Genomic DNA, 19,833 nt, shown 5'->3' with positions numbered 1-19,833 from the left:
AGTATACAGGATATAGCAGGACTGGTATTGAGGCTATTTCATTCTAAATGGACAAAGTTGAGGTCTAATATGGGATCGGCGTATTCACCTGTATCCTGTGCTTCCTTTTTCGCATCTAAGATTGTCTTCAAAATCTTCTGTTGCTCTGCCGCTGGAAGTAGGCCGTACTGCTCCTGGACCAAGGATCGAATAGCAAAAGACGTGACCTGCTCCGGGTCCACGGCAGAGATGATAACAGCCACAGCGAGCATGTCTTTTGTAATGTCAGTGAGCTGTTTGGAAGTGTACCTCCAGGCAAACATCCGAATGTCAACGCGTTGGATACCACCCAGAACCCCAGTCGTCACAGTGCTGTGTCATTTGGAATGAGTTTCTGCTTTCAATGAGGTTAATGCTTGACCTACTACATGGTCTTCTCTGACCTGTTTCCCTCGTATGATCCAACAACAGCTTGCAAGCCGCTTCCCACGATATTACTGATTGCGTTGGCAATGTCACCTTTGACAAAGAGATTGAATGTATCAGATATTTTGCCAATGGCATCCGGCTCGGTCGAGATTTTGCATCGCACGAGAGACTCCTGATGGAGGATCTGCCCGACCGGGATCAACTTCGCGTTCACAGCGTTGTTCCTGGCATATAGCCACTACAAGAGGACGTTCTGTGGAGCGAGACTGTCCTCTTGGATCACAACGGCAAGAAACTATCAGATGAGCGGTTCTTCCACAACGATGGACAAGCATCCGTCCTGGACCTTACAGCCGGGCTTACAACCCTTGCAATCCGTATTGTATCGGACTTCATGAAGCACAGTGAAGCGAATGGTAGCGGGAATTACGATCAAGTGGTCGAGTATATCGCCGCCTCGGACGATAACTACCAGCAGATTGCCTGTTTCCTCTCCCGACTTCTGCGCTCAGGGCTAATTGCATACACGAAGAATTCGTCCTTGTTCATCCTAGCTGGGAAGTGTTCCCGCTACTTCGGTGTGAAACACGATGAGTGCTGGGCGGTACTGGGAGCACTAGGACTGGGAAACATCACCCCTCCTCCCGATTACGAAAGGTAAAGGTAGCAGCTTCAATACGATATGCGGTTGTTAGTGACTGGTGACGTAAACGCAAATTCGCACTGATTGTTTCATTGGTCTACGAGAATACAGGTATATTCGTCACCACTGCCTCAGGCCGGATCGCTCTATCGCAGTCCTGACTGACTGAAGTCTCTGGGCCGACGCCTTCTGGTACTGCAAGTCCTCCATGCACCGCACCCCGAGCTCTATACTGTCCCACACTGCAGTCGGGTTGTCGTGCCAGACTCCGTATGCAATCAACGACGTGCATGCCGTTTCGAGGAAGAATGAGTTCATCGGCAAATCCTACGCTTATCATTAGTTCTGCCGGAATATGTGTTTTGGTTTAGGGCTGACCTTTGCAACGGACCCGCGCTGCCGGACTTCTGCGATATTGGCGATTATCGTCTTTGCGGAGGTGATGATATGCTCGCAGGCCGTTGCGACGTTCTCATCGTTCTTCGTTATCCTAGATAGTGGCGATCTTCTGGAAATAGCCAGCTGTGATGTCTCTCCGCCCTCTTTCTCCCGTGAAGAGCTCTTATGCCCGATGTAAAGAAGAATGGGCTTGAAGTTCGTCAAGGTGGCATATTCGTATACTTTGTAGCAGTCAGCCTTTGTCCTATTCATCTTATTCCTCCACGGTCACACTCACAATTGCCATTAAGCGCCAACGCCTCGTCCACGTCCCACGGCCGACGGGGATCTCCATGGGCGAAGCGCAGGATCGGCTCGTGCTCCTGCCAGTATGATCGTAGTTGATTATGCGTCGTCCATATTGACTGCCAGAGCTCGTCAAAGTCCATGGTTGGGTTTCGTTGTGTGCATAAGATGGTTGTGATGATGCGGAACAGGCCAGAGAAGAATTTCCCGTCGGCGCCTTCGTTGTCGTCGGATATTTGGATGCTGGGACCGAGTAATGGTGGTCGACCGACCGCGATGCAGACGAGACTAGAAAGTCTGGGTTAGAAGGATTCTCGTTGATATTGTCATTACAGAGGCCTACCTCTCTGATCGGAGGAGAATGTGGAGTAGGGTTGTTATCTCTGGAGAGCGAGGTTCGAGATGAAAGCCCCCTGAAAAGACCTTCGTTGCTATCTGACCGAGCATGGAATATGCCTTGTCGAAGTTGCCTATCTCATTGCAGTACTGAAGGTAAAGTCAGGAGATATGTTAGCCGAGGCTCAAGAAAGACTGTTGAGGGGGCACTTATCATGATAATACTTAATTGAAGGTCTAGAGCGTCTGGGAGATGGACACCAGCCGATATGAAAAGATCACTCTCTTGAGCTAGGATATCGGCTAGGTCTCCCTGCATCGTAGACAGTGATCCCATTGCGAGTTGGTATAGTAGAAGCGGGTATAACGGGGGCGGCGGGCTATTGTGGCTGAATGCTGTATACGCCGATGAGAACAGCGAACCCAACTGGGATGGTGACTGCATAGGCAGGATGGCCCACGCGGTACCGACATATCTGTTGAGAAAAAACTGAAGGACCTGATTTGGGATGGTGGTGAGGCAAAGTGGTGGTGTCAGGGAGAGCCCAAGTGTCGGCGGAACATTGTACGGCTCAACAACTAGGCGATTGAAGTTGAAACCGTCAGCCGGGAGAGCAGTGTCCACAGAGGCCCCATAGTTCTTAATTTGTAAAGGGTAATCGTGCTTGTGGGAAGCCAGCAGATGGAGCAGCGCCACAGTAGACGTTGGTCCGTATATAGCAGACTTGCCCGTCGCCTCGTTCGTAACCCTGACCGGCCTCAGCGCCATCTGCAGCAGCTCTGAACTCTCATGGCCACCCTTCCTCTGCGGCGTCTTGGTCGGCGTCAGCTTTCGACGCTGGCGCGCGACTGTCCGCACTGAGCACGGCAGCGACAGCCGGGCGCATCGCTCACACGGCGACTCTCCGTTGCATTTGATCTTCTGCTGTCTGCAGCCCTCGCATGCCTTCACGATATGCCGCCGTGGCTGCACAATGGAGCCCTCGCGCGAGGACTCGCCAGACTGGGCGCTCATAGTGGTGCTGGCGTTGTGCTCGTATTTCCGATGTGAGCCGGTGTCGCGAGCAGGTCGGGATTAAAGTAAGCACGTAATATATAGGGCGCAACTACAGGTGGATCTGGCCTTTTTAATTCTCCAGGCCCCGTGTTGTTGAAGGAATCAGGACAGAGAAATCTGCAGGACGCAGGCCCCGAACGCGTGGACGTTTGTTTCGGTTCCACCCCGCAGGCGCCACTCTTGGTGATTTAGCCAATTCTTAGTGGAAACGTTAATCCAGGAAGATCCTGCAGGCTGCCTCCCATTGGCCAGCTTTATTTTCGAACCACGTTTTCCTCCCGAATCTCCCCCGAGGTTGGGTGGTGGCGGTGCGTCCGTCGTCATCGCGGACGCGTCTGAATTAGACCTGCGCCTCCTCGTCTGTCTACTTGTATACGTCTCTGTTCAATCACATCTTGGCAGGCTAAACAACACGCTGCTGCGCATAGTAAAGCTCACCGGCCACAGTGTCCGGCTTCTTCCGGCTCCAGTGCTCCGTAAAGGCTTGGCCATGTCTTGCGCAGCTTGTTCCAAAGCGTCGTGGCCACGGTGATCTTGATGTCTACTGCCTGTCAGTATACGAGTCTTCGGGTCCACACGGTCCTTACGATTTTTTCCATTACCTATGTACGAGGTCACATCCAGCCGACGTGGTCTGAAGAAGTCGACACCCGGGACAATCTGGCCGTTCACTTCTATGCCCCAAGATCATTGGACGTTACCGATGTTCATATATACCCCAATGGCCTGTTGATCGTTGTCTGGCTGACGAATGGGCAGATGCACCGGCGTCTGGTAGACTCCCACACCGCTGGCATATTCAAGCCCAAAGACGTTACGCCGGGACTCCAATTGGGCCAAAGTGACAGGGGCCAACGTAGCCTTCTCAGTGAGTGACGACTCCAGCCCTGCTTTATTGTCGATCGGCAACCAGTCCTCCACAGTGAATGTCCAGGTCTTCGGCATCACAGGTTGCTGAATCGAGTGAAAAGTGACCATTGTGGAACTGCCCGTGGAGAGCTGCGCGGCGTATTTTCTATTCTTGGTTGCTCCGACAAAGATGCTGCACCCTGGTGCTCTAAGTGGATTGCGTCAGGTCCCTATGACCGTTTCCTACATTGAGAGCATGGATTTCTGGAGTACAGCGCTGCTATCTCCGCTACAGCCAGAGAAACTATACATGGAGGATTGGATATGCCACTGTCACAGATGTTACTGCAGTCGAAGCTGTACCCAGTTTACATTAACTATTTCATGACCCTGCAATGACGGGTGCGAGAATTGAAAAGAGGGCAAGCATGCCATTAGCCGGGACCTGAAAGTAGGCGAATTCAACCCATGGCCGTGGAAGAAGCCCTAGTATCTATAGATATGGCGATATGCGCTTAGTTGGGGTATCGATATTGAATAGGAGCCACTGATTTCACATGATCTCTCATGTTGTAGCTGGAGGCGATGTCAGCGAATGATACATGCGTCGGAACGAAGAGTAAAGGGAAGGGGGCCGATATACCCATTGATCTCCTCGATAGTCAATTTCTTGCTCTCATCGGCAACATGGTACAGTTTACTCTCCGTTCGGCTGGAAAACCCTATACGCTCAGAGAGGTTGTTGCGGGCCCGGGCACTGGCTGCTTGAACTTTACTGGCACGAGGCTTGCGCACTTGCTCGTAGACCTCTAGCCCGGCTTGGACGTCCAACGTAAAACCGAATGCGTTGGAAAAGATTATACCAAGGGCCGCTGCGTCCTCCATGGCCTGGCAAGCGCCCTGACTTTGGTCAGGCATCATGGGATGGGCCGCATCTCCAAGCAGGCAGGTCTGGCCCTTGTACCAGCAAGGGTATGGGGAATGCTCAAACAATCGCCACGGGCTGATATCGACGGCGTTGGAAATCAATGTTCGAAGCTTAGGATCCAAATTAGGAAATGGGCGGAGGACCTGTTCGTGTGTGCCACGAGCATCCCAAGTCTCGAGATCCTGCTTTGCCTCCTCAATTGATAGAGGGAAAAAGATAAAGAACGATATCATGCTACCTCCATGGCAGGCGGAGTAGACGATTTTATGTAACCCGTTTCCCCAGTATTCGAGAGTGTTGCTACGAGCCATTTCAGAGAGCCCTAGCCGGTGTATCTCGGACGTCTTCAACACGCAGTGGTAACACATGGAAGTGGCTCGCTTGCGCTCAGGGACAATTCCAAAGGACCGACGGACAGAGGACTAGACAGATACCAATTATGTTAGGAAAGTCTGTTGCTGGATACCCATTAGTGCTATCACTTACCCCAATGCCATCAGCGCCAATAACCAAGTTATGCCGAACAGAAACTCCATTGCTAAAAGAAATGATACCCCTCTCAGAGTCCATGGACTGGCAAGAGTGGTTCCTCAGTAGTGTAGCAGGCTCCCCAGCTCCAGGGCCGGTGGCGGCATCCACCAACATTGCATGCATGTCGGCACGGTAGAAGTTGTAATATTCCTGTTCGGCGCCCCCATCAGAAAGGGTGAGACACGCGCGGATACCTGCATCTCAAAGGATGACTTACATGTCCCCATTTCTCAATATAGTCGTCCAGGTCAAGAACATCCTGAACTTCTCCAGTCTCCAGCTTACGGCGTATCTGTCGCTGGATCAGAATAGGGTTTCCCTTCGTGATATCGACACCCCATTCCTGCAGCCATTTTGTTCCATTCGCGGGGCAGCTGATGGACGCCCCAGTATCCTTTGTATAGTCAGAGCGCTCGTAGATGGTGACAGTGTGCCCGGCACGACGAAGGGATAATGCTGCCGCTAGGCCCCCTGCAAATGAATGTTAGCTGAATAGGCTAGGATGGAGAGGATGCTTACCGATTCCTCCACCAACCACGCCCACGTCAAGACGTCTCCAGCTAGATGGGTATACTGTCATGGTGCTGAGCAAAGCTTAGCTAGTTGGGATATGAAAAGACGATCCAATTCTCTTACAGACTTTTGCCAACTGAACTAAGCAATCCGTCGCCACTTCTCTTCTTTCCCATATCATAATCACTGTCAGCAGTGTCAGGCATCTGGTCAAATATTTCGAGCCCACGCCCCCAGCTCATACTCAAGGCGAGGGCCGAGCGCATATCGAACTGCGAGACACTGTCTGAGAATTCGATGCCAGTAAACCACCCCTTACAAGAATGCCCATAAGATATCTCGGGTAGGCGATTCGCCAATTGGCTGTCTGGCATATTCGTTCTCGAAGATACTTTCCAGATATGGACAAGTAGCTGGAATGAGAAACACCCATCCTCATCAGACAGATTCGTAGATTGAACGTGATAGATTTTGCAATTAGCTTGAAGAATGAGCGTGCAGTGCCGCGCGGTAATCTGCATGAATTCAATGTGCTTGACGACTAATGTTACGCATAGCGCGACCAAAGTTACTTATATAAAATAGTCTTTGAGGTGGGCTATCGGCTGTTCAAACCATCCCAAGACAAGGGCCTCTTCGTGTTTCTATTCAACGGTTGGATATACGTCTGTTGGAAATTAGTTACACAAAAGGCAGCTCTCATTATCATAAAAAANAAAAAAAAAAAAAAAAAAAACTCCAATACTGGGGGAAAAAACAAATCTAAATAGAGCGTGAAGGTATACATGCCAGGACAACTATCTGCCCCGATGCTTATACACAACAGGCGTTGTTTGAGGAATGCTATGCAGCCCCTTCAAGCAATACACATGTCTACGGCAAGGGCCCCGGATCTCGCCAGCTCAAGGGTCAGGGTCGTGATGCACTTTCAGAGTACGCGCGTCTTGATCTGCCTACAGCCTATTCCGGACCTCAGGCCGCCACAACGCATTCAAGTTCGGAATCTGGGATGGTTACACGTATGTAGGGAGAGAGCGGCAAGGAGCGAAAAGAGAGCACGAAGTGTTTGATTGAGATGAGGTGAGGGACGTTTGTGCTACCACAATGCCCAAGCCACAAAGGTAAGGAGTTCGAACATGCTCCAAGGAATGTCGGAGAGTGCCTGTTGTACCAAGACACAACACTCTCCAATGCGTCCAGTATTCCAATTGGTTTTTCTAAATTCGGAATTTCGCTCTTTCCATCGCTTCCCTTCTTTCTCTGAAGCACTGGACAGAAACCCTGAGCCATGGTATCCGATTTTGGCCCAACCCAGGATGGCCTCGACATCGATAAGCTCGTGGAGGTCGGAAGGCTGATCCAGAAAAGCATACAGGTAGTCGTCGAGGAGCATTACAAAGCGCCGGAGCCTGCCGAGAGCAGTATCCCGTCATGGCCCATGTACGAAGCTCAGAGAAACATTATCGCTGGGACCGGGGTACTATTGGAATTGATATCCGACCCATCCCTGCGCCTCATGGAATATTCAGGGCAATACTGGGAGTCCAGGGCTCTTGCAATCGCAGTGGCGAAACACATCCCGGATGTCCTGAGCAACGGGCCTCTCCCCCTGGAGCAGCTATCCAACATCACTCGGATTGAAAGCCGGAAATTGGGTGGGTGACTCCGTTTTCTACGAGGGCGTGACCAACGCCAGTACCAAAGGGCACGGAACTAAAACTGGCGATTTCAGCACGAGTCCTCCGGTGCTTATGTTCGAGCCACATATTCAGCGAGCCAGAGACAGAGGTATTCGCCAATAATCGAATTTCCCGCGCCCTGGTTCAAAATGAGCCGCTAAGCGCGTATATCCTGATGTTGTAGGTTTGGCTAATCTGCATCATTGCTCTGAATTCCATTATCAATTGCGCCCGCTGAACGCTTAATAGCCATGCAGACCTTTTCTCCTGCGCTGAGCACTTGCCGAGTACCCTATTCGACGAGGAGATGGGCCCATCCTATGACGTTAAGAAGACTGCTTTCCAGAAAGCCCTACGTACCGACAAAAGTAGGTGGGAATGGCTGGAGGAGCCCCCATCCAACGACGAAAAGAAGCCAAAGACGTGCATCTCCAACTATCCCGGTATCCCGGGCTATGAGAATACAAGTCGGGGTGATTCTCCCTTTGAACGACATCGGCCGGAGCTGCCTCTTTTCAGTATGGCGATGGTGGGCGGCGGAAGAGTAACTACGCGCGCTCATCTTCACGGTGAGTCGCCGCCTTGGAGTATCGGATGGTGCAGGCCGCTGACGGTCTATTCTAGATTATCCGTGGCACGAATTGGGGTCTGCAGCAATTGTCGACGTAGGAGGTGGTGTCGGTGAGTTTTCATTCATCCCATACTGCGGTGCTCTTACTGAACCATTCCGACATAGGTGGCTTCATGATCCAACTGAGTAAAAGATTCCCACTTCTCAACTTTATTATCCAAGACTGCTCCTCCAACATGCGCTTGGCTGAGATGGAAGTGTGGCCGAAGGAGAACCATGCAGCCCTTGAGGAAGGAAGAGTCAAGTTCAGGGTACATGACTTCTTCACCTCGAACCCGGTACAAGGTGCTGAGATATATTGGCTGCGTTATATCTTGTAAGACCGTCTTAACACCCCTCTGGACCTCCTCCACCAAATGCGTCGCGTGTGGGCTCACAAGCTGGCAGGCATGACTGGGATGACGAAAGCTGTGTCCAAATTCTGTCCGCAATCAGGGCCTCTATGGGCCCTGAGTCTCGGATTCTGGTCTGTGAGCAAATCATGGATACTACTACCAAGCAATCGCCGACTCAATCTCCTCTCCCTCCGAACTTTGGAGTGTTTAAGAGATACAGTCACCAAAGAGACCTTGATGTAATGTCTATTATCAACGGAATCGAGAGAACCCCAGCCCAGTTCGAGTCCCTGTTCCAGAAGGCAGGCCTCGTCTTGAAGAAGATCTGGCCTTGTCGGAGCCAAGTATCTATTCTGGAAGTAGTCCAGAAGGACTGATTGGAGGCGCGAGGATCATGGGAGAATTGGAGACACGCAGGCGAGGGTCTTTGAACTAGTTCTATTAAATGATATTGCATCGAGAATATGTTGTAGTGAGATGTATGGGATCATTGGGTCAGCTAGAGGAAATCTGATATCCGCCTGGCTGTTTGAATCGGATAACCCGTCTGTAGACAGGAACTAGTGCGTATATGCTGATATGAGCCAAGGCTGGAGCACCGTTACAATTAGCCAAGCTGACGACAAGACGCTGGCGGACCACAGGGGATACAAGGCAGGTTGGAAGGGACATCAGTTTGCAGTGCTAGCAAGTGGTATGTGGATATTTGAGAAATAGAAAGGCACGGCTCCGCCAAACTAACATCCTAGACTCCGTTCAGCGATGCATATCCTCCTTGACAGTCTGTAAAAGTGCCCTCAGGAGCCCGTCTGCCACCATCACGGTTGTATTGCGATTGCATACAACGCGGAGAAAATCGCCAATCTCGCCTTCTTTATCAGACCCCGGAGCGTAGTCAACCATCCAGCCTCTCTTTAGAAGGCCGGAAGATAGCATGCGCGTGAATTGGGAATTCTGTCGCTTCTCGTCGGAGTGCGATGCCATCCTTTCATATCCCTGCCCGACATAGTAGAAACAGACCTGCGGGCCAGGTACCTCGACGTCGCCGAGAAGACGGAAGCAAGGCTGATTGTTGATTCCCCATGCTAGATATAACGCCGTGTCAAAGGCTATATCAATCTGTCGCCCAAGGCCTTCTGTGCCATAGTACTGCCAGTGAAAATACAATTTTACTGCATCAGATCGGCGACCACACTGCGCAGTGAATGATGCCAGGTCGTATACCTTGTTAGGATCTGGTGCAGCCCTGATAGCCTTTGTATTGCGCCACCCGAAATCCAGTTCGAACTGCTCGATATTCATCGTATCTGCCCCGGCCCCACAACCGTTCGACTGGCACTTTGATGCGGTATCCTGATGGAATAGATAGCCTGCATCTATATTATTGGAGGACCAAAAGGTCCGCATGTCCCGACCCAACAGGAACGAGCATATCTGTGGAATCCCAAGCAGTTTATGCGGATTATACGCAATGCTATCAGCCTGGTCGATTCCCTCCAGCTTATATCTCAGCTTTTCGGAAAAGATCGCTGCACCGCCCCAGCATGCATCAACATGGAACCATGTATTATAATCCTTGCAGAGCTGCGCGATGTCTTGCAATGGATCAAATGCACCCCGTACTGTGGTGCCTGCCGTCGCGCAGACTGCTAGTGGTATATCGCCAGCCCTGACAGCATTGTCGAGGGCTGTCCGGAGTGCCGAGATGTCCATACAACCATTAGGCGATGCAGCGATTTCGTTTAGTGATACAGTCCCCAGGCCCAGGTTCTGTACAGCTGTCTTTATAGAGAAATGGGCTGCTTCTGACGCGAACACAGCAACCCTTCGTCCTAGCTGGGGCAAGCCAGAAGCCCTGCAGTAGGGGAAGCGTATATTCCGCGCGATAAGTAATGCTGTATGGTTGGCAGCAGCACCACCGGGTACATTAATGCCACCTGAATATAAACCGCCTAATCCAAAGAGATGAGCCAGTTCTTTAGCAACGTGCTTTTCAATGATAGATAAGGCTGGTGATGTGCGGAATACGTGAACGTTGCTATTAATGACTGACATGAGAAGATCTGCGGCGATTCCAGGAACTGATGGTGTGGCCCAAAGCTTGTCCAAGAACATAGGCGAGGACGTATTGATAGAGTATCCCAGTATTTCAGTGCTGCAAGCTTCGATAGAGCCTATCCCGCCTCCGGAACGGGAGAGAGAAAGCCCAAGAAGCTGCTCCAGGTGTTGAGGATTGTTCAAATAGGCCAGGAGAGATTCGCCGCCCATTGGGACACAGCCCTCTGGCACGGCACGTCCAGTCGACAGGGCCTCGATGTCCTGTTTGGAAGTTTGTAAGGTACGGATAAGCAAGGCCAGGACGGTATTAATCCCCTGCAATATTATCATCAGTAGATGTGTGGAAAGGCAGCGGGGAGCTGTGGCCATACGTCTTGCAGCTCCGTCGCATCCATGGGTTCTGTGCTGGAGGTGGACTTTATTGTCCCTGATGATTGCAAATCCAGTGAGTCAAACTGGAAGCCAAACAATGGTCGCCCGATGCCCTGCAATTGGGGCATCATTTAAAGGAAGAACCAGTAGCCATGGCCAGTAGACTGGTGGTCGCACGGCTGACGCATCTTTGGAATGGACAGCATCGAGGTCATGAAGATGCTTCCAGGCTGGGTAAGGAGGTGGCACCAACATCCCAATGGCAGCAATATGGGAGAATTTCCGTTCATGGGCATTGCGCCCTGCCGTTAACCATTCACCTTACCGACAGGATGTCTCCCTCGCGTCACTTCTACCACGTTACACAAGGGGCCAAGACCACGCTGTGGCACCTTAGCTAAATAGCTCCACAGGGCCTTACCAACCACCGTGCAGGCCCTTGTGGCGTCTAGTCCTGGTACCGCGTATATTTGTGTTAATAGAGAATAAACAAACGTCAACGACTGGCTGTCTGGAACTGGATGTCTAGCCAGCTTCCTCCTACACAACGAACATGGTCTACTTCTGCGAATAGTCCAGTGTCGCCTCCACTGACGTACATATGGCCAGGTATAGAAGTGGTAGATATGTAATGGCTTCCAGGCTAGCAATGTTATGACACGGCCTTATCGTATATCTGACCGGGTGACGAGTTCGGTACCGGGGTAAGCTAGGAGGTGCTTTTACTTGAATTACTGTGTAACCCCGGCTTTGGACGATCAAGGGTGGGAATTTACCATACCAAAAGACAGGATCTTTTCTTTTTGAACCATACACAGGCTGGCGGTCTCAGCAGCTCAGTCATGCCTCGAGGGCAGTGTAGAGCTCCCTATTACAGCTAACCAGCAAGGAGGTTCAACCCACGCAGTATCGTGGTAATGTTCGTGTCAGCCCGCAACGAGACTCGATAAATTATATGTCGTAACGACGGCGGAATTGGCGGTGACTTCTGGGAAACCGACTATAGCAACATCCGACAAGAACAGGCAGGGTAGCTAGTGACACTGGCTTATATATTCTCTAATATCTTGCATACTAGAGGAAAATCCTTTGTTCTATATTCACATATCCCACCAATATTTGAGTCTTTGGTCCACATCATGGCAGTATCGACATCCCAAGTTCCGACGGATGTGTTGTCCCTCGTCCATGGACAGTTAGACGACCGGCTTCAAGTTGGCAAAGATGTCCCCTCTATTTTGGAGCAAGTTCAAGACGCCTGGGCTAGCGTCCTTGGTATTGATCCTGGAAAGATCAGAGCTGACGATAGCTTTGTGTCTCTCGGGGGAAATTTGATTTCGGCTCTGCGATGCGTTGAGAAGTGCGCAGCCTTGGGGATTCGGGTCACTGTTGGGGATATATTTCAGTCCCAGACAATCGCTGGACTGATCGAAAACCATGCGCCACATGAATCTAGGCTGCAAGGAGATTTGACCAAATGCGTCCGCTTGTCTCCAATTCAGGAGCTTTTCCTGACAGCAAATCCTGTTGAATACGGGCAGTATAACCAGACTGTCGTCCTTCGTCTTAACCAGCCTATGACCCCAGAGGATATACTTGCAGCAGCAAACTCGCTTGTTAAAAGACACGCTATGCTCCGGGCACGCTTCACCATGTCGCCGGATGGTGAATGGACCCAGATGGTCACAGAGGAAACTACACAAAGCTTCCGCTGCCAACACCATCAGATTGCAAGTGCGGTTGAGATCCAAGATATCAATGCGTGCTCTAGCAGATCATTGAACATCCATGACGGTCCCCTCTGGATCGTTAGTTTGATGGACGAAAGCAACGGCACCGGACAGTACTTGTCTCTGATTGTGCACCAGCTGGTAGTGGATGCCGGTTCATGGTCGGTGATTCTCGCCGACCTGAAGAGGTTGCTCGAGTCCGGTACCAGTCCACAGGGTTCGTCCAAACCCTTTCTCACATGGGTTTCGGAACAGGCACAGTATGCAGAGGCAAATCTACTGCAGCGCAAGGCCTTACCCGCCAGCCATATCTCCGAAGCTGAGCAAGTCAATGAGTACGAATGCAGCGGAATTCCAAACACCGTTGACGATTCCAACCTGTATAGCTTCACGCTGGACAAATCCATCACTAATAGTCTCCTGGGAGACGCGAACAATCCTCTCAACACAGAGCCTTCCGAGATTATCCAAGGATGTATACTTTACGCATTCACCCAGGTCTTTACGGACAGACCTGCGCCGACCATCTATGTAGAAGGACATGGACGAGAGCCGTGGACGGACACGATTGACCTAGGCTCTACTGTGGGCTGGTTTACAACGATCTCGCCGACGTATATTGAGACAGCACCGGACGAAGCGTTGACAGGGCTCATCATGCGCACTCGGGGTAGTCGGCGACAGCTGCCTGCGAACGGCTGGGCCTACTTCACGTCCCGAATGTTAAAGCAGGATGGGCGGAAGGCATTCGATGCGCGACGGCCGTTTGAGATCTTGTTCAGATATACAGACATCACCAATCTGAGTTACGGAACTGATTCCCCGTTCTCCGTTAAATCGGTCCATATACCAGGTGCGACGAGCGGGGGGATGCAAAGATTGAGCCTCGTGGAAGTCAATGCACTTGCAGGAAGTAATGGTCTGGTGGTGGACATCCGAATCAACAAGCACATGGAGAACCAACAGAGGCTCCAACAATGGGTTGGTATATGCGAAAATACAATAAAAGATGCCGTTGTGGAGCTGAACGTTCTATGTCTGAAGCATAAACTGTCTGATTACGCCGTACGAGAGGAGCGGCTGCGATACCTTGTCGAGAATCTGCTGCATGGAGCAGCATCAATTGAGGACATTTATCCTTGTACGCCTTCCCAGCGTGGGATCTTGCTCAGTCAACTTCGTGATCCTCAGCAGTACTACAATCGATACACAGTCGAGGTCCTTCCTGCCAACGGTCGCCCTGCGGTTGACCCCTGGCAGCTTGCGAGGGCATGGAAGAGGGTTGTTGCCCGACATGCAGCGTTAAGGACGATACTGGTAACGGTGAATAACGACGACATCTTGGACCAGCTAGTCCTCAAGGACTACGCGCCGGAGGTGCCTATCATCCTAGAAGCAGGGATGACAGACTTTGCACAGGGCCGGAAACAGGACTACAGCAACCGCGCCGACGATCTAAGGCCTACAACAAAAGCTACAATCTACGTGGAGCCCAACGGTCGTGTCATCCTGGATATGACTATCAGCCACATGTTTGTAGACGCAACTTCGCTACAGGTGTTAATGCGAGATCTGACACTTGCATATGGTGGCAACCTGGACCTGGCCAACCGGCCGCTTTTCAAAGACTTTGTGCTCGAGATAGGGGAGCAATCCGACAAAGACCAATACTGGAAGCGATATCTTGAGGGGGTCAAGCCTTGCCATATACTTAGTAACAATACATTGTTGGCTGCTCCCTTGCCCTCTACACATGCAAAGATGCAGTACATCCGCATGGAACAGTTTCTCGAAACACGCGAGTTAAAGGCATTCTGTGCAAGGCATGGGCTTCTCCTCACAAATATACTACATGTCGCTTGGGGGCTGGTTATTCGGTGTTATACCGCTATGGACAACATTTGCTTCAGTTATACCACGTCTGGCCGGGAGCGTGCTGTCCCTGGTATCAAGGACTGCGTTGGACTGTTTGTCAATGTACTTATCCGCCGACTCACATTCGACGACGAGCAGCCAGTACTGGATGTTCTGCAGTCAACCCAAAAGTCATTCCTGGAGAGCCTGGCCCACCAAGACTGCTCCTTTGCAAACATTCAGCATTCTGCAAATCTCGTCGGACAGTCAATCTTCGATTCGTCACTATCGATTCACTACCACGAGGCAGCCGAGAAAAAGGCAGTCAACCCGGCAATTATATTACGTCGTCTGGACGCAGATGGCATCACTGAGGTAAGTAGGGAAGCTCGGCTCGAGCGGCAGAGGAATGCTTGCAGGGTCCAATAAACGGCATTAGCTGACTGTCCCATTGCATCTAGTATCCCATCGTCCTAAACATTGCTGTTGACCAGGAAGACGTCGAGCTCATTCTTTCTTATTGGAACACTGCCATGACGCGTGATTTTGCAACTACCATTGCCCAGACCTACCACCAGGTGATAATGGAAATACTACAGGGCCAGTGCCGCGTGGGTGAGATTGATATATTGCCTCCAGTGAGCCGAAATCAGATTGCAAAATGGAACCAAAACGTACCCCAGGAATTCATGGGGTGTGTGCATGATCTGGTTGACGCTCATGTCGTACAGACGCCACAAGCAACAGCTGTCTGTAGCTGGGATGGCTGCATGACGTACAAGGAGTTGGACAATATGTCCACTCGTCTTGCGGCTGACCTGGTTATTCACGGCGTTGGTCCTGGGGTCTTCGTGCCAGTTTGTCTGGAGAAAAGCAAATGGGTGCCCGTAGCTGTTCTGGCCGTCCTCAAGGCCGGCGGGGCCTTTTTGCTACTGGATCTCTCCGTGCCACAATATCGCTTAAGAGAGATGTGTCTGTCCCTCGAAGTGAGTCTGGTTATTGTTTCTGGCAAAAGCACCGCACTCGCGCCGGTGCTGGCACCCGACTGGATTGTTCTGAGTGAGACGTACCTAGGCGGGGATCAGGATCGATGCAATACAAAGGTTACGAACGCCGATATAAGTCCTCAGAGTCCTGCCTTTGTCCTCTTTACGTCTGGGTCTACAGGGAAACCGAAGGCTATTGTGACCGAGCACAGGGCGTCGTGCTCCCAGCTTGCGGACCACGGCAGGATCTTTCGCTTGGGCCCTGCGTCTCGAGTTCTCCAGTTCTCTTCTCATTCGTTTGACGTTGCCTGTATTGACATCCTATCCTCTCTATGCACCGGGGCCTGCCTCTGCATACCGTCCGAGGAGGCGCGCCTAAACCGACTGTCTGAAGTAGCTGCCTCGTTCGGGGTCACATATATGTGCACCACCCCAAGCGTCGCTCGATTACTCGACCAGGCCATGATTCCTACGCTGAAGACGATCGTTTTGGCCGGCGAGCCCGCCTGTCGAAATGATATTGTTACATGGGGCTCACGGTTAATCATCGGATACGGTCCAGCGGAAGGAGGAATCGCAACCGTCCGATCCCCGGTATCGCTGGACCAGGAAATTACGAATATTGGCAAGGCAATTCCAGGTGCGCGGACATGGATTGTGAATGGAGACAACCATAACCAACTCCTCCCTCCTGGCGCGGCGGGCGAGCTTCTTATTGAGGGCCCGGTCCTGTTTCGCGGGTACCATAACGACCCTGAGAAGACACAGTGCAACTTGATAAGTTCCCCGGCCTGGAGCTCATTGTTCGACATTCCTGCCCATCACCGCTTTTACAAAACTGGTGATATCGTACACTATGCAGATGACGGCAGCCTTGTGTTCCAAGGGCGTCGGGACGATCAGGTCAAGCTCCGAGGACAGCGCATTGAGCTGCAGGAGGTTCAACACTACGTGAAACAAAGCTTTGCAGACGTCGACGAGGCTGTTGCTGATATTATAAAGCCACATGGCGACGTTCAGCAGGAAGCCCTAATATGCTTTGTTCTACCGCTGGATGCGGAGAAACGCCGTGTCGCTTCGCAGAATCACCCCCAGATGCCCTTCCTTCCTCCATCGGAGACGTTTCGTACAGAAGCGAGGGCAGCCGTGGCCAAACTACAAGAGCTCGTTCCTCAGTTCATGGTCCCTGCTATCTTCCTCCCGCTTGCCTACTTGCCGGTGACCTCGAGTGGCAAGGTCGATCGAAAGGCCATACGGAAGAAAGCTCAGGGCCTGACGATCCTTGATATGGAGCCGTACAGCGTAGCGCAGCTGACCAGACGGGGCCCCTCCGGGCAGGTCGAAGAAACACTCCATGCGGTGGCATCTAGCCTTTTAAACCAACCGCCAGACTCTCTCGGTGTTGACGATGACTTGTTTCGTCGGGGGCTTGATTCGATCTCTTTGATCCGGTATGTCGGGCTTCTGAAAAGGGAAGGATTGCAGCTATCAGTCTCGGATGTCTTTAACCATCCCCGGATATCCGATCTCGCTCTCCTGGTTAAGGATGTCGAACCCCAGAGCAAGGGTGACAGCGACGGACCGAGAAAAGGCATGATCCGGTTTCGCGCTTTGCAAGGCATGGCACACTCACTCAAAGGCCCATTGCGGTTTGAGATCCCTTTCGATATGGCAACCGTGGTCGATATCCTGCCTACGACGGGCTTTCAGCGTGAATACCTTCGCGGCTCTCACCAGGCCTATTTTGCCATCCACCTCTCGGGCCATCCTAACCTGGTCCGCTTACAAGCCGCTCTCAGAGCCGTGCTGGAGAGCCATAGTTCATTGCGCACTTCTTTCGTTTCGGTGAACGACACCATCATCCAGGTAGTTCAGCACCCATTCGATTTCTCGGTCAGAGAGATTGCAGCCAAGGACCAGGACTGCAAACTGGATGTCCACCAGGTGTGTCGAGAAGATGTGGCGGTGCCGGTTCCATGTGGGCGTCAGTATTTTCAACCTTTCCTCATTCGCGAAACCAAAGATCACTCAACCTTGGTACTGAGACTTTCACACGCTCAATACGATGGTTGGAGCATACCGCTTCTGATGCGTGATATCTCCCGGTGTTACTGCGACGATCAGCTCGTGCCACCGCCGACATTCTCTGACTTCATGGCGACTCGGGAGTCACTATTAAATAGTCCCTCAACATATGAAACATGGGCAAGTATTCTCAGAGGATCATCGATGACATTCATCCCCACCAGCGGTCTATCCGAGTCCCCAAATTCCGACGACCAGGATGCCATTATTGAGCGACAATGCACCGTGTCAATGCGCGATTCACCAGCTGCAACTGTTGCCATTCTCCACAAGGCTGCATGGTGTTTAGTTCTTGCTCGGTGGGCAGATACCCGCGACCTTGTGTTCGGCCAAGTTGTTAGCGGTCGAAACCTGCCAATGGATGGTATTGAGGAACTTGTCGGCCCATGCGTTAATATGATCCCGGTTCGAATTAAGCTAGAGGATGCCTGGACTGTTCAGGACCTCCTTGACACTCTCCTGCAACAGCATATACAGAGCCTGGAGATTGAAGCTGTTGATTTGGAAGATATCGTGGAGCGAAGTACCGCATGGCCAAAGGGGACGTGCTTTGGAAGTGTTGTCCAGCACCAAAACATCCCAGGGCTCGACGGTCCTCCCTTTAGCCTTGGGGAGCTTTCTGGCCGTCTTGCCATCCATGCATTTAACTACCTCCCCGCGTACCCGGTCATCTACTCGGAGCCAACGGGGGATGATCAACTTACCCTTCGGATCACAGCTAACAGTCGACTGATGGATGCAGAGACTGTCAGTGCACTCTTGAAAGATTTCAAGGATATTTTAATTCGGCTGCCCTCCAGCCTGGACCAGATTATCACGGCATTAGAATGAATGCGTTATATCCTGTCGGCTATTAAGGCCCGCAGTTCATAACAATACATACGGCCCGTTAGCAACGGGAGGCTACGAACGATTCAGAATAATAAAGATTTCGTTCTACATCTCTTGACCATGTATATCACATCAATAGAGCGCATCTAGGCTAGAAGGCCCGTAGTAAACTCACTAAGTGAGTATATTCTACCGCTCCCACCGTAGCATAGGCCTTAATGCTAGGTTACCCCGCATGTAGGGTTAAGAAGGCCGAGGCTCAGGGGGTAAAGCAAGGAAAGCATGCCTTTCCCATCTACTGGGAAACTATTGCAGTTGTGTGCCAATGTAGGACCCATGTTAGAAAGGGTTAGAAACGAGGTAAGGGCTGTCGCCTGACGGGTTTCCTAAGTATGTCAAGAGAAATTAAGTTCTTGGTTGTACCTATCTATACACGAAGAGCGCACCATATGCAAAATAAAAAAGTCAAAAAAAAAAGTATACAAAATATTACTCCTAGCTGAGCGTCTGTTTTCAGCAATGACAGTCCCAGAAATACATTCGTCTTGCCGGATTCCCGGAGGTATTTCTAATGCATTTTCAACGCGTCAAGGAGTACCGCCAAGGGACATTTTGGTTACACAACCACCCTTGCAACTATTTTTCGCAGAGCACGTCTTTCGCTATGGCTCATACCTTGCGTCCGAAGCTGGCCAGCTCTCGGGAGAGAATAGGAGGTGGCTCAATTAGCCTGCAGTATATGACCATACATCGAATATGTGGTCTCATTCCAGGGAATCTGCGAATATAACAACTAGCCCACAGCGAACAAGGAGGTTTCTATTATCGGGAGGAAATTAGTCGAGCCACATGCGATGGCAGCCCCTTCTAAATCACAAAGCAAGACGGGTATGGAAATGCTCAGCTGAGATAAAAGCGGTTTCGAGCACGCACTGCCTCCAGGACGACCACAAACCTTACAATGTACCACACTGGTGAAATGTATCCGAACCGAATCCTTCCAATTCTCGCTAAAACTGGATACCAACAGCGGTTATACTGGATAGGGCCCAGGAGATTCCTGGCGTCTACCGTGTGCGTCAGCTAGGCGAGGAAACATGCCCGGCGGTTATATCGGCCTCCCAGACGAAGCATTGGCAATGGATTGAGGTCAAGGGCGGGATAATTGTGGTACGTTACGCTGATATCGTGTTCAATTTTTGGATCTATCTTTCATCCGCTAAGTTGCACATCAGGTGAAGGGGTGGGTCGACATATTGGCATCTGAATGCATGCTTATAATCGAGATGCTTGGAATCGGTCTTGGAGTGATCCATGGGGGGG

The 19,833-nt window shown here is 51.3% G+C and overlaps 6 protein-coding genes across 6 annotated transcripts; 2 read left to right on the top strand and 4 right to left on the bottom strand.

Moving 5' to 3' along the window:
- Positions 1 to 35: 35 nt before the first annotated feature.
- On the bottom strand, positions 36 to 339 carry ASPVEDRAFT_46713 (uncharacterized protein; the record flags this gene model as incomplete). The annotated part of the gene is made up of 1 exon (XM_040813622.1): positions 36 to 339. Exon 1 carries the CDS (start codon positions 300 to 302, stop codon positions 39 to 41), a length of 264 nt encoding a protein of 87 aa, XP_040673133.1. The 5' UTR covers positions 303 to 339.
- Positions 340 to 1,117: 778 nt separating this feature from the next.
- Positions 1,118 to 3,258, bottom strand: ASPVEDRAFT_46712 (Zn(II)2Cys6 transcription factor). Its single transcript, XM_040813621.1, has 5 exons — positions 2,286 to 3,258; positions 2,079 to 2,227; positions 1,728 to 2,023; positions 1,430 to 1,671; positions 1,118 to 1,378 (listed from the first exon to the last, which is right to left on the bottom strand). The coding sequence occupies exons 1-5, from the start codon at positions 3,084 to 3,086 to the stop codon at positions 1,172 to 1,174; spliced, it is 1,695 nt and encodes a 564-aa protein (XP_040673132.1). The 5' UTR covers positions 3,087 to 3,258; the 3' UTR covers positions 1,118 to 1,171.
- Positions 3,259 to 4,117: 859 nt separating this feature from the next.
- On the bottom strand, positions 4,118 to 6,059 carry ASPVEDRAFT_46711 (FAD-dependent oxidoreductase). Its single transcript, XM_040813620.1, has 5 exons — positions 5,956 to 6,059; positions 5,654 to 5,907; positions 5,392 to 5,586; positions 4,621 to 5,327; positions 4,118 to 4,553 (listed from the first exon to the last, which is right to left on the bottom strand). The coding sequence occupies exons 1-5, from the start codon at positions 6,014 to 6,016 to the stop codon at positions 4,493 to 4,495; spliced, it is 1,278 nt and encodes a 425-aa protein (XP_040673131.1). The 5' UTR covers positions 6,017 to 6,059; the 3' UTR covers positions 4,118 to 4,492.
- Positions 6,060 to 7,173: 1,114 nt separating this feature from the next.
- On the top strand, positions 7,174 to 8,971 carry ASPVEDRAFT_202138 (uncharacterized protein; the record flags this gene model as incomplete). The annotated part of the gene is made up of 6 exons (XM_040809365.1): positions 7,174 to 7,604; positions 7,682 to 7,808; positions 7,878 to 8,197; positions 8,253 to 8,309; positions 8,365 to 8,575; positions 8,647 to 8,971. Exons 1-6 carry the CDS (start codon positions 7,238 to 7,240, stop codon positions 8,969 to 8,971), a joined length of 1,407 nt encoding a protein of 468 aa, XP_040673130.1. The 5' UTR covers positions 7,174 to 7,237.
- A 379-nt stretch (positions 8,972 to 9,350) lies between these two features.
- On the bottom strand, positions 9,351 to 11,152 carry ASPVEDRAFT_155234 (pyridoxal phosphate-dependent decarboxylase family protein; the record flags this gene model as incomplete). The annotated part of the gene is made up of 2 exons (XM_040808449.1): positions 9,351 to 10,967; positions 11,024 to 11,152. 2 exons carry the CDS (start codon positions 11,150 to 11,152, stop codon positions 9,351 to 9,353), a joined length of 1,746 nt encoding a protein of 581 aa, XP_040673129.1.
- Positions 11,153 to 11,906: 754 nt separating this feature from the next.
- Positions 11,907 to 18,590, top strand: ASPVEDRAFT_177948 (uncharacterized protein). The gene is made up of 2 exons (XM_040808802.1): positions 11,907 to 14,983; positions 15,070 to 18,590. Exons 1-2 carry the CDS (start codon positions 12,164 to 12,166, stop codon positions 18,508 to 18,510), a joined length of 6,261 nt encoding a protein of 2,086 aa, XP_040673128.1. The 5' UTR covers positions 11,907 to 12,163; the 3' UTR covers positions 18,511 to 18,590.
- Positions 18,591 to 19,833: the final 1,243 nt, after the last annotated feature.

This window comes from Aspergillus versicolor (assembly GCF_001890125.1).
Source record: "Aspergillus versicolor CBS 583.65 unplaced genomic scaffold ASPVEscaffold_13, whole genome shotgun sequence".
In the NCBI taxonomy this organism is placed as follows: domain Eukaryota; kingdom Fungi; phylum Ascomycota; class Eurotiomycetes; order Eurotiales; family Aspergillaceae; genus Aspergillus; species Aspergillus versicolor.
Note: the sequence above shows the minus strand (reverse complement) of the source record. Positions and strands in the feature narration are given on the sequence as shown.

What these genes read in the sequence shown, in the direction of transcription:
- ASPVEDRAFT_46711 (XM_040813620.1), bottom strand. Translation starts at nt 6,016, where the DNA reads ATGACAGTATACCCATCTAGCTGGAGACGTCTTGACGTGGGCGTGGTT. An exon ending in CGTGGTTGGTGGAGGAATCG is followed by an intron (nt 5,908 to 5,955) that starts GTAAGCATCCTC and finishes ATTCATTTGCAG; the next exon opens with GGGGCCTAGCGGCAGCATTA. An exon ending in ACTATCGAGGAGATCAATGG is followed by an intron (nt 4,554 to 4,620) that starts GTATATCGGCCC and finishes CATCGCCTCCAG; the next exon opens with CTACAACATGAGAGATCATG.
- ASPVEDRAFT_177948 (XM_040808802.1), top strand. Translation starts at nt 12,164, where the DNA reads ATGGCAGTATCGACATCCCAAGTTCCGACGGATGTGTTGTCCCTCGTC. An exon ending in ACGCAGATGGCATCACTGAG is followed by an intron (nt 14,984 to 15,069) that starts GTAAGTAGGGAA and finishes CATTGCATCTAG; the next exon opens with TATCCCATCGTCCTAAACAT.
- ASPVEDRAFT_46712 (XM_040813621.1), bottom strand. Translation starts at nt 3,086, where the DNA reads ATGAGCGCCCAGTCTGGCGAGTCCTCGCGCGAGGGCTCCATTGTGCAG. An exon ending in TTCAATTAAGTATTATCATG is followed by an intron (nt 2,228 to 2,285) that starts ATAAGTGCCCCC and finishes TCCTGACTTTAC; the next exon opens with CTTCAGTACTGCAATGAGAT. An exon ending in AGCGCGGGTCCGTTGCAAAG is followed by an intron (nt 1,379 to 1,429) that starts GTCAGCCCTAAA and finishes TGATAAGCGTAG; the next exon opens with GATTTGCCGATGAACTCATT.